General features: G+C 32.6%; 1 protein-coding gene and 1 pseudogene across 1 annotated transcript; one reads left to right on the top strand and one right to left on the bottom strand.

Moving 5' to 3' along the window:
• Nucleotides 1-6,495: 6,495 nt before the first annotated feature.
• On the bottom strand, nucleotides 6,496-7,385 carry LOC149893397 (uncharacterized). Its single transcript, XM_090099018.1, has 2 exons — nucleotides 6,809-7,385; nucleotides 6,496-6,701 (listed from the first exon to the last, which is right to left on the bottom strand). Exons 1-2 carry the CDS (start codon nucleotides 7,383-7,385, stop codon nucleotides 6,496-6,498), a joined length of 783 nt encoding a protein of 260 aa, XP_089955144.1.
• A 4,334-nt stretch (nucleotides 7,386-11,719) lies between these two features.
• LOC149893396 (uncharacterized) lies at nucleotides 11,720-13,969 on the top strand (annotated as a pseudogene).
• Nucleotides 13,970-18,937: the final 4,968 nt, after the last annotated feature.

Raw genomic sequence — 18,937 nt, 5'->3', positions numbered from 1 at the left:
TTAGAGATAATAGAAAGAAGAAACTGTTAATGATATTTCAAAATTTTCTTCATTCGCAAGAATTCATTTAGTTGTTTTTGTTTTTTTGAAAACCTGAAATTCCGTTATAAATTATATATGGTTTAAACATCTTTTTAAACAATATTCATAGCTTAAAGAATGATGCGAAAATTTTAAAACCAGATTTGACGGTTGAATATTTTTTGATTTTTATGGTTGGATGGTGGTTGGACTTTTTACAACCTTTATGTTGTTGAGACTACTAGGAATTGCCGATTCTGGCTCATCAACCATAGGCGAACCATAATTTTTGATTATATATATTGTTACATTTAATTATTTTTGATTATATATATTGTTACATTTAATTATTTTTGATTATATATATTGTTACATTTAATTATTTTTGATTATATATATTGTTACATTTAATTATTTTTTTCTTGATATAAATAGCGAACGCATCTGAATAAAAAAAGTAAAAAATTTTATTTAAAATTTTTACGTCATGTCGCCATTTTCATGTAGTTTTTTTCAGATTGATTCAATTTTTTTCTCATCATGCATATTCTCATCACCATGCGTAAATGTGTGTAAACTGAAGCGTTTAATTTTTGCAAACTGATCACAAAGTTCCTAGTCGTTTTACTTTTAGCAATCTTGCTTTTTTTCTAATGTTTTATTCTTCATTTTCTATGATTTCATTGTCTATGCTTTTACACATTTCTTTTTCTTTCCAATCTAGTTCCCCTAAATGTTTTTTTCTAATTGCGTCTCTAGTTCCTTTAGTGAGGTAGACATAAATTTCCATTCAATTTGCTTCTTTGCAAAACTTTTTAACTGAATAGGTTTCTTGAATTATTTTTTGGGGTGTAGAACTCATTTTTTATAACAAGAAAAAAATTTATTTAAGTCATTTCTATATTTTTTTTCCTGTGCTCTAATTAAGCTGTAAGAGTTTGATTCAATTTTTTATTATGCGTGCGCATTATTACACGTAATAATAGGCCTGACCAAGAAGCAGATAAAAGCTTCCAGATTGACCGACCTGCGCGTCTCCAGAGTTGAGTGTGACGACTAGCCTTCTACCGGTTGAAACGATAGGCATACAGTCAGCTTCTCCAAAATTTCTTTAAAACGAGATGGTGGTTGTTGAACCAATGGAAGCACCGGATTGATACAGCAATCCAGACGACTTGTTGTTGAAAGAGCTTATGTTTGAGCCGTTCCACGAGGATAAGTAAAAATCTTCTAATCCATATGAGGGGAAGATGCATTTCCTATCACCATTATATTTAGGAAAGTAAGTATAGTTGTTTGCATTATAGGGTGTCCAAGGACTGAGTACAGTATCATTTCCAGGAGGTAAGTTTCCATCATACATTCTAACTTTGGATTCCCACCAGTTTCCAGAGGCTCCAATAATATGCATTCTAATATATTTTAAATAAACACTATTACCCTTACCCGCAGAGTTTAGAAGCACATACTCGTTTCCGTAAGTTGTGTTAAAGTTCTAAATCTTCTTGAGTACAATTTAATCGATGAGATTAGCAGTGGGATTGTGGTAAATGTTGATATGAAGGGTTGAATCCAGTATGTCATTGGTGAAGCTGTTTTGTTGTACAATTGTATGGCTAAGCTTTTTCTAAACGGCATGTTAAGTGTAAGATATCCTCCGAACGAAGAAGTAGTGTATACATTACATCCTTGCAAAGAGTTTGCATAAAACGGTCCTCCAAGAGGGGACAATAATAAGTCGTAAGCAAGAGCTACACAATCTACGCAAACAGTGTCAGTAGTTTTTGAATAGTTTCCAACTCCAATCTCTCCATCTGCAAATATTCTAATATAAACAATTCCAGGGACTCTTAGTCCTCCTGTTACTGTGCCAATAATAGCTGACCATAACCTTCTTAGAACTCTAGAACAGTCAGAGTAGTTAAAAACTGTAACTGCACAAGACAATCCTCCTGCTATAGCTTGCGACTTTTTTCCTAAGCTTGAAAAGCTTGAATTTGGAACTAATCCTTAAAAGTTAATTTTTTGTGATGAAATATCAACGTAGCTTTTTGTAACAGCATCTTGCAGGTTTGTAGGATCTAGCACATTGATGAGTTTGTGCGAATTCAAATCAAGATCTGAGGTTATGTTGCTTATTCCTGAAGATGCGTGAGTATCTACATAGTTTTTTGTAGCAACGTCTGTTGATAATGTGGGTTCAGCTAGATTTGTTAGTTTGTGTGACGTCATGTTAATGTCTGTGTAAAAGATATTTGAGTGTGCTACTTAAGTGTCAACATAGCTTTTTGTTGCAGCATCGCGTAAATTGGTTGGATCAGAAACGTTGATCAATTTATGAGAATTTAAATCGATATCTCCACTGATCGTGCTAGATAAATCTGTTTTTTATGCGCATACTAGAGCTTACATCTACATAGTTTTTTGTAGCAGCATCGTGCAAGCTTGAAGGTTCATTCACATTGATGAGTTTGTGATTGATAGTTTAAATCAAGGTCTGAAGTGATTGTGCTTATAGAACCACCAGTTCCACCTGACGAATGCGTATTAACATTTTAACATTAAGTTTTTTGTTGCTACAACGTGAGAGTTGACTGGTTCTGCCAAGTTTATAATTTTGTTGGAGTTAAAATCCAAGTCTGAAGTGATGGTGCTAGATCTATCAGTTCTTATAAAAGCGTTGTTAGTAAGGTCTGTTGAAAGAGGATCAAAATATAAACTATATTCGTTTCTGTTGAATTTGTCAATCATTTTTATATCAGCCCGATTTTATTTTTACCAAAGAGTGTTAAAAACGCTTTGAAAGTCGTTCTCCTTCATCTAATTTTTTTAAGACGTATAGACACAAGTGACTGCAATAAGAAGTGTTACCAAATTGAACCCTTTCGCTGTTGAAATAGACTGGGCATTTTAAATATTTTACTAGTTCTATTAGTGAAGGTTGAGCATAAGAGTCAAAGCTATAATTTTTATCACCGTCTTTACACCAACACACCCAATGAAATCCATTTGTGCTAGAGTCTCCAGTATTGACTATTCCGCATTCTTTATTCCTTACCTTTTTTGGTAATTCATCTCTGATAAAAACACCTTTAAAGTTTTTTATTTTTAGTTTTTTTGCTTCTTTTATCAGTTGAAAGTTTGATAAAGGCTCGTTCGGCAAGACTATTCCTTCTACATTGATAAATTTGTTACTCATTTTACTATTATTTACATTATTTTTTTGCTTTTTATATTTCAATTGTGAAATTTTTAAAAATTTTTAAAACTTTTTAATTTGTAATGCCCGTATGCCAACGTGTGTATTCCATCCTTACCTGTTCTTTTTTACTTACCAAACAGTCTTTGTAATCTTCATGTGTGATGTATTTTTTAACAACATTTTTCTTTACCCCTTTGCATTTTTTGTAATCTTTTTCATGCAGTTTGTAAAAATACAACTTTGATCTGAGTCTAACAAATTCCTCAATCTGTTTTCCAGAAGTCTTATCTTTAAACATTCCTATCACCTTTTTGTTTGCACCTACCTTAAACCCAACCCTACTGATAGCTGGATGGTCTTTATCAAATTCACTCGTGTCGAATTTACTCTCGGCATCTTTTGAAATGTTTTTGTAAAAATCTTCTGTCATGGTTTCGTAAATCAACGAGTCCGTATCCATAAGCAACAACTTTGCCCGATCAGAATACATTTTCCTTATGTAATCATAATGAAATTCAAACATCAAAGTTTTGCTCAAATCCAGTATGCACATTCTTAAATAGATCGGTTTATCATAAACCAGGTTTGTTCTTTTCATGTGCACAGCGATCAAGTTTTCATCAAATATGTAACTATCGTAATTCGGTTTAGAAGACAATTTCATAGCTTCTTCCCTTTTTGTAACCAGTCTCACATTCACTCGCTTTTCAATATTCTCCATGGTTTTGCCAAACACCGAATTGTTCATCAGCTTGAAAAAATCCTTTTGAAAGTTGTTCGTTGCTTTAGTTCTTAAATTTGTATTGAGATCAATGTACTCTTTCAACCAATCTCGCTCTTCAAACTTTACTCCTCAATGTATCTTTGCAATTTTTAATCATAACCTTTCATACAATTTGAGATTTTCATAGTGAATGACATAATTCTTCTTATCGTTCAAGTTTGGTATTAGCTTGTTCACTTTGTCTATGGTCATTCTTTTAGGCGCTAACGGGCAATCATTGTGATTGTCATGAAGACTTTCCGGATAATCCAAATCCACTTCTAATATACAAGGCATAGACTTCCAATGTGTTAACTCATCAATATCATATCAAAATCGCTAAGCAATTCAAATCTTATTTTTGTCATCTTGAGGGCAGCATCCCATGCCAATCCTGGAGATGTATAGTACCAAGCAGGATCGAGCTTATAGTTATTAATGTAAACATCTCTAAAATTCTCAAGCACATCTGTAAGCATCAGCACATCTGAAACATTGTATAAACCATGACGGTCCCTAAACGTTTTGCAGTTAAACTCACCCAACACTGTTTTGGTGTGTAAATAGTTTTCATCAATTATTTCTTCGTCGTTGAGTTTAGAGAAGAATGACTCTTTTGGCGGTAATTGCGTTTCAGATAGTTTATTAATCGAGTCAACCCAATCGTAGGGGTACAAACTTTTTGTGAGCAACAGATCAAACTGCTTGCCAGAATAGTAACTGCTAATGTTCTTGCATTGGTCTTTTGTCAGATTTTTGGATAAACTGTCTAAACTGGAAGCCATAAATCTGAAACTGTCGATGAATCTTAACTCTCGTTTAATTTCAACAGTCTTACCCTCTTTAATATACTCACCCATTTTAATTTCTTTAGAAAAGCTGATGTAGTTTTCTCCATTGTTAGGGATGCAATTTAGTTTACCTCCTAAAAGTTTCTTTATGAACAAATGACTGTCGTACCCAGATAATTTGTGAAATACGACAGGGCAGAATTTAGGAATTTATATTTTAAGTTACATCTGTTATGAGCTGCACCTCTATACTTTCCAGTTATATGACAGTGGTCATGTACTCTATCACTAAAAAGATCTTTTCCACAAATGCGACATACTGTTGCAGCATTAAAATTATTTCTATCCTAATAGGTCATGATCATCTTTTTTAGAAATTTAGTCATTTCGTAAATCTCCTTGATGCCTTCTTCCAGCCTCTCCACAAATATTTTTGCAACGTCATCTGTTTCGCTTGATGCAGTTAACGTGACTGGTTTTCTTTTGTATACTTTTTCGTCAAAACATTTTATATAATAGCAAAATGAACTTGGCGTATGGTTTTGGTACTGCTTACTATAAGACTTGTTAGGATCAGGGATACATGTGTTGATCGGTGTAATGAAGCTCTCAAAATCAGCATACACCACAAACGGAACTCTCATTGAAAAAAAAATTAAAAAATGATATATAGCGTAATGCTTTCATACAAGAACTGCATGGATGAATTCTTTTCAGGAAGTTCGATTCTAACAGTACTGTGCTCGTTGCAATAAGTCAAATACTTGGATAGCGCTTCTTCTGAATTAAGGCAGTTCGAGTTGTTACCTCTCCAGTCATAATGCTAACAAATTCCATCTCACACGTTAGAACGATGTGCACTTTTTTATTTCTATTCTCTCTAAGTATTTTTATTACCCCATTTTTAGCCAAGTTTAAGAATGTGGAGGCGTTTTGATGATTATCTTCAACTTCATGTGTAAATTGTCTAGTGACCAATTCACAGCATGCCTTACCATTTTAAAATCAATTTTATTTAGCGCCTTGTATAGATGAAGTATGCTAGACTTTAGAGATTCTATTTTTTTGTTAATCTCTACACCTGCATCACCTACTTTTTTCTTAACAACCTCTGGAACGTATGGTTTAATCCAATGACCACATCGTTATAACTGTTGACGACGAACGACAATACATGTTTTGCAGCTGTTGCCAACCTTGGAAATAATCCAGGAGTAGTAGGAACCAACACAGGTGACGAAGCTGATGATGGAATTGGTTCGTCAAGGATATGACGTGTCGGTCTCGGAGCAGGAACCGGTCTTACAACAACCAGTCTTGGAGCAGGAACCGGTCTTCGAGATGATGTATTGTTTAAGACTCTAACAAGATCAGCCTTTCACATTTTGTAAATATTCTTTATTTTTCGCTCTTTTGCAACTTGTTGCAACTCTTTGACAGTTTTGTTTTCCATTTTTTATAGAGCAAGATTTTTATTTATGTCATTTCAATTTTTTTTTTTAAATTTTCTTGATAAAAAATTTAAAAAATAATTAACACTCTGCATTCTTAATTTTTTCAAGCTTTTCAGAGTTTTGCATCTCTATTTTATATCCATCTTCCACTATACCATTTCTAACTTCTAAATATTGTCCCTTTCATCTCTTTGTAAAGAGAGTTGTACTCTTTTACTTCTCCAGTTTCAACATTAGTCATTCTAATAGTTACTGGATTTTTTCTTATTGTTCTAAGCCTTTCATATTTTGGATCGATAAGCTTTTCGTCTTTAAATTATCTTTTTCTTTTCTTGTTCTTCCTACAAGTCTTTTTATACACTCCTCTTTATGTTCTGGAATAAAAGAACACTTATCAATCAACTTGTTTTCAACAGCAAGAAGCATCAAGTACATCAAATTATCAGAATCACCTACTTTAATGTTGTTTTCTTTTAAAAATTTTTTTATATAACTTTTTGTATATCTCATGATTTTATTATGTTAAGAAAAAAAATTTAAGTCATTTTTGTTAAGATTTAATAAACAGCTGTCATACTGGTTCCATTAGACTTGAATTGCATAAACTTATCAGATAATATTACTGCATATATAACAGTATTTGCTGGTGTTGGTGAACGGAATTGAATATTTACAAACAAATCAGCTGTTTCAGACATTACCCTCTCTTTTTGCTTTCTAATATCAACAACGAATATTGGGTATAATTTTACACAGCCCAGCAAAGTTAATCCTGATTGATTAACAAGTTCGTTTGTCCCATAATATTTTTCATCAAACGAGAATGCATCTGAATGAGCCATTGTTACTATTTTATCTGAAATTTTCAAGTCATAGTTGTAGTTTTGATACTTTACTTCATTTACAGTAACGTTGAAGTTACTAACATCACATTGGTTGAATATAGATGGGTTGATAGTTTGACTCATAGGTCTATTTTTTTGAATACCAAATATTACGCATCTTGGTATACTTTTATCTGATTTTTTTCCAAGCGTCCAGTTAAATTCTGTTACTGCAGATGGAATAACCAGCCTTTCGCACCTGTTTGATCTAAATGCTCCTGGAATAGTCAAATCTGATGTCATCAAATCAAGATATTTGTTTTTCTCCATAATATCTCATTGAAGTCTAGGCATACAAAGTCTAAATTTTTTAATATCTATTTTTCCTACATCAACAGTCTCAGCTCTATAGATGGCATCATCATATCCTTTCTTTGTAAATGTAACTGTGTGTCTAAAAACATAAATAGTTTTACCATAGTCTTTGCAAAATCCAAAAATGTGCTTCAAAGTTATTCTAAATGAAAAAGCTCCAACAGATGTGTTATCTGCAACCAAGTGATCACGTCTGACAATGAGTTCTGAATTTCCAACAGCATTTGATGTAACCTTATACTACATCTGTTTTAATCCATCTGCTAACTGAAATCCATATGGGTACTTTAATAATCCAAGCATTGTTGTTCCTGGACCTGGATTGTTCATTAACTCCATTTGTTGACCTGATAAATTGTATATCGTACTAAACAAGTACATAATTGCGTTGTTTACTAAAGCTATATTTTCTGTACCTGCGTAAGCAGTCCCATCATTATTTAATAATTTACCCTCAACAAGTATGTATGCTTCTGATGGTACTGTGCATGCAGACTGACAACCAGTATCAAATGTTATTTTGCTTGAAGAATTTAATTCAAGGTTCACTGGAAGATACTCAAAATACATAACTTTTTCAATCCCAGTATCATACTCTGGCTTTTCTGTAATTCTTAATTTGTCTGTGTTCATCATCTTTTTATATAAAAATAAAAAAAATTTAAAGTATTTTCTTTTTTTTAAAATTTTTACGCACTCATCAGTTCATTTCCCATTCTTAAAATATCTTGAATTCTGGCTGCATTCTTTTTAGAAATTTTTTTTTATTACTATTGATAGACGACCCAAACAATTTTTTATGCAAATCATCCATAGGATTTGAACTCTCAACACTAGAAACTGCTCCATTCTAAATATTAATAATCAACTCCCTATTTTTTTGACTAAGATCTTTATCAGTCTTAATTGTGCCAGTCACAGAATATACTTTTTCTAACGCTTTCTTACCTTTGTCAATAGCAACATCCGTTGATATAGCACAAAAAGCTAATTCTTTACCAGCAGATTTAGCCGCCATTATCGCTTCTCTTCCAAGATAGTTTCTTGCTGCCTTTTTTAATAGAGAAAGCTGCTCTTCTCAAATAGTTCTTAACAGTATCCATAATACCTCCTCCTCCGATAACATGCTTTTTGATGTGTCTTTTGTCATTAATAATCAACATTTTTATAAATAGTAAAATTTTTTTATTTTATATCACATATCAGTATATCTTTGCATTGATTTATACTCGTATTTATTAATGACATTTTGCCTCAACAGCTCATCGCATATAGCAACAGCTTCGTTTCTAGATGCAACATTTCCAGCACGCCAAGCAGCTATGCTCAAGTCAAGCCTTTGTAAAAAAGCATCAGGATCGCTTGGAAGTATAATTACTCCAAAACCTTTTCTACCCTTAGTTCTAATTTTAATAAACTCCCAAATAGGTGCTATTAATGTTCTATATTTTTCGCTATTTGAGGCTCTAGGTCTGTTTGGATTAGCAGCAGATCTTATAGCGTCAGTATCTACAAGTATTTTTTTGTAAATTTCGTTTCTATCAGGTGGATCAAATTTTGTAATAAGCTCCCAAAGACCTTTTGTTCCATTATACCTGTTTCCATCAATAATAATATCGTTATTGTCTATAGTCATCTCATCTTTTCCCATAGGGGAGAACCTTAATGAATGAGACGATTATTGAATGGGAAAACTCAGATTCTTATACAAGCATCGATGTAAGGATATTTAAATTCCTGTAACAAAGAGTGATAGAAACAAGAACTCAACTGACCGACTCATCCATCCTATTGCTCTATGACCGTAATGGCAATGAATGTTATTGTGTTTTCGAATGTAAAAAATAATTTTTAAAAATGTTTTTTTTTTCTGAATTTGCAGCAATTATTGAAGTTATGGAAAACAAAATTCCATGCTTAAATAGATAGCAGTCTCTAGTACTACAGTGAGTAAAACATTCAAGCTTAATTAATGGTGTTTTTAGTGTGACTAACCATTTTTGGATAAAGTGATGCGCATATTGAATGGGACAAAGTACTACCTATTGAATGAATTTAACAAATTATTATTTACAGCTCAGCAGAGGGTTGCTGCAGTCCCTTACTTTTATCCCCATGGTTGATGGGTATTATTTACACACTTTTATACTGCAATATTTTACTTAAATAAAAATAACTAAATATAACATTCTAAAATGAGAAAGCTCTACTTTGATTGAAATTTATTTAGAGTTAAAATGTTTAAAGTTAAAAATATTTTTTGTGTGGTCTTTATGTATGTATCTATATATTTAACTACATTTACAATTAATAAACTAATTTGAAAAATGATTGAATTAAATACGTTTATTTTTAATTCTTTTATGTTTGTCCCATTCAATGAGACATAATGAATGGGACAAATGTCATGCTCCAATAAAACTCTCTTTTTACCAATACCCAATGCAAATCCAATTTTTTTGTTTTAATATATCATTGAGCAAGAGTCGGTGGTTATCAAACATATTTAAATATATATATTGAACAATTTTATCTACGTTTAAAAAGTCCCATTCATTGAGGTTTTCCCCAACACATTTTACAATTTTTTGCATGCACTCCAAATATTCTGTCTGAAGTGCTTTTATGAGATGCGTAATTGGATAGATAGTAGAATGAAATATTACCTACATTAATAGAACTAATTCCACTTGTAATCTCCTTTACAGGATCTGCATTGTACTGTAAAGATAGTTGGTTGTTATCAACAACTCTATCAGCTATGCTCTTTAGCTCGTTTTTAACCTTTTTCTGAAAACTTGCATCTAAAACACTGTTATTGATGCTCTCCTGATAAATCTTATTTCTATTCTCAATCATTTTTCTAACAATCTCATCCCTTTTGTTCGGGTCTTGTATTTTAAAAAAAGACATTTTTTATAATACAACAAAAATTTTTTAAGCAAAAATCTTAAACACGATGAGGTTGTGATTATGTTAATTTTTTTAAACATTATTAAATGAATTTATTACATCCTCCCTGCCCTTTTGTATTAAAGACTCTTTAGTAATTTCATCAATGCTGCTTTTAGGTTTCGTTCTTATTTCATTCATCATTGATTTAAACTTTTGAAGCTCACTAAGAATCAATTCATATTCTAAATCGCTAACAACATCATCCATTAAAGATTTTGAAAATGTGATCGCTTATTGTATTCAATTTAGAATGTACAAGAACTTTCACTTTCTTATGCTTTTCAGCTTTTAATGCTAGTTTTTTATTAACTTGACCACCAACAATGGATAAAAAACCTGCACTTAAAGCAACACTCTCACATGCAATCACAACAGGAGCAGCAACAATTGTGGTTAAAAATCCAATTCCTATAGTCCCAAGAACTACGCATAATACTTGCATCGAACTATCTACAGATGATATGATTCTAACACCTCGAAGGTACTTTTTGCTAAGCATCATTCTCTTCTCCTTTTCTACCTCTATCTCTTTTTGTATCTCGCTTATTTTTTTAAGACGATAATGATGTCCATCTTCTATTGGAGCTGATGGAAGGACTGGATAATTTTTACTAGTGTTGCTGTTATTTAATATTTCTATTTTATTAAGAAAAGACTTAATTTAATACGAATCAATGAAATTAATTTTATATAGTTTATCTTTCTTTTTCACAATTACATCTTTACTACTATTATTACTCACATCTATAAATATATCGCCTTCAGACTCTGATACTAATACATCGTTTTTATAAAATTTTAACTGATCACTAATCTTATTCATTAAGGTAACAACAGCCACCCTCTACTTAAATTCAATCCAACTGATAATGATATTTTAGTTACTGAAAGAGCAATAAATTTTATATCTTTTTGAGCAAAAATCTCATGCTGACCCACTGTTGTAAAAAATGACCAAAAACTACTTTGAGCTGACCCGAGAAAACCGTTTTGACAGGGTGAAACTACAATGTTTCCTGACTCCAAAAATGTAAAATTTGAAATCTAACTATTTCGTCCAAGAAAATAATTTTGATTTTTAGTTTTTAGTACTTTGCACAATAGGGCGAAATGACAGCTTTTCAAATTTTGCATTTTTACAGCATTCAAAAACTCTCCAAAATTAGCATTTATTACTCTAAAACATAACAGTCTATATAGCAAGTATAATTTGTATTTATTTTAACTCAGAAGATAAAATTTTACCAACAATTTCATGGTTGAACTATATTATAAACATTTTGTTGCATCAAAATTGTAAATAAGCTTAAAATTCCGGGAATAGGCACTGAACATGTTTGTTTTAAGTTTTGCATCAAAATTGTAAACAAGCTAAAAATTCCGGGAATTGGCAGTGAACATGTTTATTTAAAGTGTTTCACTTATCAGTTGTGTGAGAAAAATTTCAAAATGCCAAATTTTTCAAAAAATCATGAAGATTGTCGGAAATCTGTCTGTGTCTTGTGTCTGAAGAAGTGCTCTCGAGAGTTGACACAGTTCCTTGTTGAAAAGATCCTCAAGCATTACCATACAAGTCTTGATTTGACTGATACCAGAGTGCCAAGAGGCATTTGTGACTCATGTCGAACAATTCTTCGGAGAAAAGATGAAGGAAAAGATGTTAACCTGCCACCTTTGTTTCCTTTCTCATCTATAAAAGTTAGACCACCAACAAGAGATCAAGGTTGCAACTGTCTTATTTGTCAAGTTGGACATTTGAAGTTGAATGAGAAGAGCCCAGTGGATTATTCTAAACCTGTGGAAGATTGTACCCCTCAAAGATGTGGTGATTGTTTGAGTCTAGTTGGAAGAGGTCTGCCACATCAGTGCACTCCATTCACTTTTAGAGAGAATCTCAAGCAGCTAGCTACAGCTGATCCACTCGCTGCAGAGCAAATAGCTACTCAATTCATCTCTACTAAACCTTCCACACCTGGTGGTACTGCCAAAATATCGCATCCTAAAGGCGGCCCACCACTTAGAGTTAAAACAGGTGATACTTTTATATATACATATAAAGATGGCAGGTTCAGAGGGAATACCTTTAATTTTAAAACTTAAAATTACAAAAAGTGTTAATATAATTTCATTTTTAGGAAGCTCAAGTGCAAGAGCTCTTTTTCCTGAACCCAGCATCAAAACTGAAGATCTTGTACAAGTTCAGCTAAACACAGGACTGTCCAACCTTGGCATGAAGAAATTGGCATCAACCATCAATAGTCAGTGACACCAAGATTGTGGAGACTAGTTTTCTAGCTAAGTTTGAAGCCATTGGCAAACAGTTGTCTGAGTTTTTTACTCAAACCAGCATCCAAGTTTTATCAGAGAGTAACTCCACTGACTTTGTGGTTGTGCATTGCAAGGATCTTGCCGAGCTTTTGAATGAAGTCCTGCTTTCTCGAAGAGTTTTCCAGAATCATATTGTCAAGTTGGGAATTGATGGAGGTGGAGGATTTTTGAAAGTTTCTCTTGGCATCATGGAGTTGGATTCTCACTGTGATTCAAGGTCACCACCACGGAAAAAACTTTTAACTCAGAGGACTGCCAAAGACAGTAGTGTAAAGCGTCAAATGCTTGTGGCTTTATCAGAAGGACTACCAGAAAACTTTGAAAATGTGAGGCAGATCTTGTCTTTAATCAAGTTAGACAAAGTCAACTTTGTTGTCTCATGCGACATGAAACTTGCCAACATCCTTTGTGGCCTTCAGAGCCATGCAAGTACTCACCCTTGCTCTTGGTGCAACACAGAATCAAAGCATCTTTCTCAATCAGGATCTTTGAGGACACTAGGCTCACTTGTTGCCTGTTATCAAGAGTTTGCTAAGTCTGGTGGTGATATCAAAAAGGCAAGATCTTTTGGCAATATAGTGCATGAGCCTTTGCTATCTGGTTCTGAAAACAAACTCATCTTGGAGCTCATACCACCAATGGAACTCCATCTTCTCCTTGGTGTGGTCAATCACATGTACAAAGCCATGACAGAAGTTTGGCCCAATGTTGTCAAGTGGCCCTCAGCTCTCCATATTCAACAAGAACCATACCATGGTGGGCAGTTTGCAGGGAATGCCTGTCACAAGCTTCTCAGCAATCTTGACCTCCTTCAAAGAATTGCAGAGACTGAGTCTGCTTTTCAAGTCTTTGGAATCAATGATGCCCTTCGAAAGTTTAAGTCTGTGGTGACAGCATGTTTTGGTATGGTTCTGGAGGATGACTTTTCTGAAAAAATTGATCGCTTCAGAGACTCATATTTGGCAATCATGAACATCAGTGTGACTCCAAAAGTTCATGCTGTTTTCTTCCATGTGAAGCAATTCATTGAGATCAAAAGGGCTCCCTTGGGGATCTTTAGTGAGCAGGCAACAGAATCAATGCATCATAATTTCAGCTCACATTGGCAGAGATACAAAAGAGACCGCAATCATCCTGAGTATGCAAAGAGGCTTCTTTCATGTGTTGTGGACTACAACAGCAAGCATTTGTGAAGAATCAAATATTGAGAAGAATTTATTTTATGTACCATTTGCTCTTTATGTGTTTAGAATCAAGAGGTTGCTTTTGTGTTTTGGCTTAGAATAACTAAAAGAATTAATTAAGAAAGTGTTTATTATTTCCATCTTGTTAATGAAAAACTATATCAGTTGTGTCAGAATAAACTATTATTCAAGTGAATTTTAGACAGTTATGTTTTGGAGTAATAAATGCTTATTTTGAAGAGTTTTTGAATGCTGCAAAAATGCAAAATTTGAAAAGCTGTCATTTCGCCCTATTGTGCAAAGTACTAAAAACTAAAAATCGAAATTATTTTCTCGGACGAAATAGTTAGATTTCAAATTTTACATTTTTGGAGTCAGGAAACATTGTAATTTCACCCTGTCAAAACGGTTTTCTCGGGTCAGCTCAAAGTAGTTTTTGGTCATTTTTTACAACAGTGGACCGTTTATGTTAAAATAGGTAGGATGATCTAACTTTTTACTGACAAAAATATAATCCAAATCTTTAATTTTATTCTCCAAATCATTCATTTTATTCTCCAAATCATTCAAGTGCATATTTAAACGGTAATTATGAACTTCTGGTCCCTTATTATTTAATAACATGTGAGGGGTATTCATTTTATAATGAAAAATAGTTTTTTTGATTCATTATAAAATTAAATTTAAAAATGGTATGCTTAAGAATGGAGAGTTTGGTGCTAGCAACAACCCAGATCCAATAAGTTCATAACCTTTTCCGCTCTTTATATAAAAACCATCTCTAACTGAACTCCCTTTTACCCATGGTGTTAAAAACAATCCATCTCCTCTAAGAGTTTTCATCTTCATTATATGTCCATTTCTTTTAACAAATACAATACCTCTACCAGGAATTTTATTCATCATTGCAGATCCTGCAGATGACCCTACTCCAGCCAATAAGCCAGTTGCTAATGCAGGAACTACTCTTGTAGCTAATGTGCTACCAAGCATTCCCAACAAAGACAGTAATGCTCCAATAAATCCTCCTCTTACTTTTGAGTTGTAATTTACCTGTGTTTTACTCATCTTAGTTGTTATACCTACTCCTTTATGACGGCCATCCATTATTCTATTGTGCTGCGTCTCAGTCACAAACAACACATCGTTACCATTTCGATCATCTCTTGAAAGCTTTATACTTACAGGCTTACCCTCCAACATTGATTTTTTTATTTCATCAGTCTGACTTTGAGACATACTCACTTTTACACTAACATACTTACTCATTTTTATATACATTGGAAAAAAATATTTATTCCATTTCAGTTAAGCAATTTCCTTCCTGGGAACAATCTATTTGAAAAAATAACTCTGTAGTCTCCCTTATATGATATCTTATTGTAATTTCCTCACCCCTAAAGTTTACTTCTTTACCATTTCGATCAATAATACCAGTTACCATTTCAGATATCTCACTTAATTTTATAGGAAGGTAAATTAAATGAATCGGTCTCTCTATAATTTTATAACCAGGACCCACGTTTGGAGAAAAATGAATATATACAATTCACCTGAGATCCATAAATATATGATGAACCTATCACATTGTTAAGTATTCTAATAGTATTTACACTTGATATTCTAACTACATCGTCAGACTCATACTCAGCATTTGAGTTCAACAGTGTTTTAGTAAATCCCAAAACTGACGCTATGCTATTACTCGCTCTAAAGTCTAACAAATAGTTAATAGCCAATTTTACAGTTGATTTTAAAGTATTTATATTAGCTCCTATTTTAATGTTATCAGGAGAATAAATAATTTTATTTATAGCAACATAACTTGCACTTTGAGATGCATGGTTTTTTATTGTATCTGATACAGACTTCTGTGTGTAATCATTTATATCTTTTATATCATAACTTCCCTCTGGAATTGCTATAACTTCCCAATGAGCACCATTATCCAAACTATACTTAAAAGAACTGTTGCTGCTGGTAATATTTGGAAAGCTATTATACGTTTTAATTCCAACCAAAGCCATCTCATAATCTTTTCCCTTATCAAAAACAATTTTATTAATAAACTCTGTTGTTATCACATTTGAATTTTCATTTACTTCTATTACAAACCCTGACATTTTTTTATTATGCACAATATTTTTTTATTATAAATCACTAGTATTCATCCACATCTTTTGGAATATAAAATTCATCCAATCATCTTCTATATTTCCCACAATACTTTTCAGATTATAAATCTATAACCACAAATCCGCGAGTTTTAGACCAACATTTCTTACAAAACTCTTTAAATTCTTTTTAACTCATGTCGCATGAAGCATGATCTCTATAAATATGATTTACATTTTTGTCTTCTTGAGGAAACAAACAAATAAAGTTTGAATTTGTTCTAATCGAATGTCTATCAAGATCAAAATAGTTTTGAGCAAGATAAAAGCAATCTGCATTAGAATGTCTTCCTCTAGTGTAATAACTTTCAACTTTATTTTGCTTTTCTCCTTTTAAATCAACAAATATCATTAAATTATTTTTATTCGGATCAAGTTTTTCAGGATCTGGTACATCATCAGTATCACTAAAAAAACTTACACTCTATATCATTTTTGTTGCGACATATTTGTGAAAAATCATCTATAACAGAATCTACACTCACACCTTCTTCTTTAATCTTATTTTTAATATCAAACAGTGCAAGAATTACACCTTTCGACAATTTTCTATCAAAACAACTTTTCAGTATTTTGTACTCTGGCTGAAAAAGAGATTTTCCAAAAACTTGCAAGTTGTTGTAATCCAACCATCCAGGTTTTAATAACAGATTCAATCCGACTTTCCAACAATTAGCCCTCTAATGTCTCTAGGAAACAAACTGTTATTATTCCTTTTGCTATCTTTATCCCATGACAAATCGGTAGTTTCCATTTTTTAATTTAAAAAAAATTTTTTTAAATAAAACTTGTACTGTGTCAAATGTAGAAGAGAAACAGATCTCGACTTGAGAGATTCTATAAGCAAAAACAATACAAATATGTTTAAAGGAACTTGCTACGCTTGCGGAACAACAAAAAACAAACTTGTTTCGTCTAATTCAACTGGATCTAAAAAAGGAGGTGACTTTATCAACTCAATCAACAAAATATCCAGCAAAACCAAACTTCCGTGGGCTAAATTTCCTGGAGAAGTGCACATTCCTGGTATGAACTTTGCCGGTCCCGGTACCAACTTGGATGAAAGGCTCACTTCTACTGATGCGTATAAAGATTGGAGCAAACCTGTCGACAGGGTGGACAATGCAGCATACCATCACGATCTCGCCTACAAATACTTCAACGATAAACAAACTAGAAATTTAGTAAATCAAATGATGCTTGAAGAAATGGACTCCATACCAAATCCAACACAAAGAGAAATAAACAAAAGAAAACTCATCAAGCCCATCATCAACGCTAAAGCCAAATTCGGACTTGGAGTTAAATCAGCGATCATTGAAAAAGACCTGAAATGGACTGATCAACTTGCAGACGAACTTCATAAACCAGTTGTACATCATTTCAGAAGAAGAAAAGTGATTGTAAATGATATCGATGAAATATGGGCTGCTGATTTAGTGGTCATGCAATCTTTTTCAAAATTCAATAACGGTATAAAATACTTACTCATGGTTATAGATGTATTTTCAAAGTACGGATGGGTTGCACCCTTAAAAAGTAAAACTGGTCTAGATGTGGCTAACGCTTTAAGTAAAATCTTTAAGGAACGAAGGTGAGCTAAAATGTGGGTGGATAAAGGAAAAGAATTTTATTACAAGCATGTGAAAGCGTTGGGCGTGCACTTATACTCCACTGAAAATGAAGAAAAAAGTTGCGTAGTTGAACGCTGGAATAGAACGATGAAAGAAAAAATCTTCAAATACTTTTTAGCTAATTTTTGTTGAAACGAAGAAAGTTTTAGATGAAATAGTAAACAACTACAACAACAAAAGACACTCTTCCATTAAAATGACTCCACTTAAAGCTAGCGATAAAAAGAATAAGAATATTGTTTTGTTTAATTTATATGGAGATGTACAAACAGAAAGGCGTAACCAAACTTTTTTATTGGTGACAAACTTAGGATTACTAAAAAGAAGTCAAATTTTGAAAAAGGATACACACCTACATGGACTGAGGAGGTTTTTACTGTGTCAAAAATTCAGTACACAGACCCGCCCACGTATAAAATAACTGACAATAATGGCGAAGAAATGCAAGGCACTTTTTACGAACAGGAAATGCAAAAAACTAATCAAGAAATATTTAGAATTGAAAAAGTGATTCGTAAACAAAAGAACAAATCATTAGTCAAGTGGCATGGCTATCCAGAATCATTCAACTCATGGGTTGATAATAAAGAATTGATCAGTTTGCAAAAATAATCGCTTCAGCACACGCATGAAAAGAAAAAAATAGCTTAAATAATTTTTTTTCTTATAAAAAAGATGGAATTCTTATCAGATCATTTTTATAACATTTTAATGGAAAGAGTTAACGAAGTTATGGATATATTTAATTAAAATGAAGATGTAATAAATTTTAGAAATATTGAAGTTCTTGAAATATTTGATTGTGAAGTTCATTTTAAATTTAAAAATTTAAATAAGAAATTTTAAGTTAAACGCTTCAGCTTACACACATTGACGCATGGTGATGAGAATACGTATGATGAGAAAAAAATTGAATCAATCTGAAAAAAACTACATGAAAATGGCGACATGACGTGAAAAATTTAAATAAAATTTTTTACTTTTTCTATTCAGATGCGTTCGCTATTTATATCAAGAAAAAAATAATTAAATGTAACAATATATATAGCGCGATGCTTTCATACACGAAATCAAAAATTATGGTTCGCCTATGGTTGATGAGCCAGAATCGGTAACTCCTAGTAGTGTTGAGGATGATTGCCCAGCAAGATATTAGAACGAAAAAGAGGAATTATAAAGTCTTTTAGACGAAAATTCAACCAGTATTGTCCAAACTCAATGTGATATTTTAG

Source organism: Hydra viridissima, unplaced genomic scaffold (genome assembly GCF_058129835.1).
Source record: "Hydra viridissima isolate aposymbiotic clone 2 unplaced genomic scaffold, HvirCarnegie_v1 scaffold_1, whole genome shotgun sequence".
Classification (NCBI taxonomy): domain Eukaryota; kingdom Metazoa; phylum Cnidaria; class Hydrozoa; order Anthoathecata; family Hydridae; genus Hydra; species Hydra viridissima.
Note: the sequence above shows the minus strand (reverse complement) of the source record. Positions and strands in the feature narration are given on the sequence as shown.

Coding starts and splice junctions, on each gene's coding strand:
- LOC149893397 (XM_090099018.1), bottom strand. CDS start 7,385: ATGGAGAAAAACAAATATCTTGATTTGATGACATCAGATTTGACTATT. Junction 6,702..6,808: donor ATTCAAGTCTAATGGAACCA/GTATGACAGCTG, acceptor AATTTTTAAAAG/AAAACAACATTAAAGTAGGT.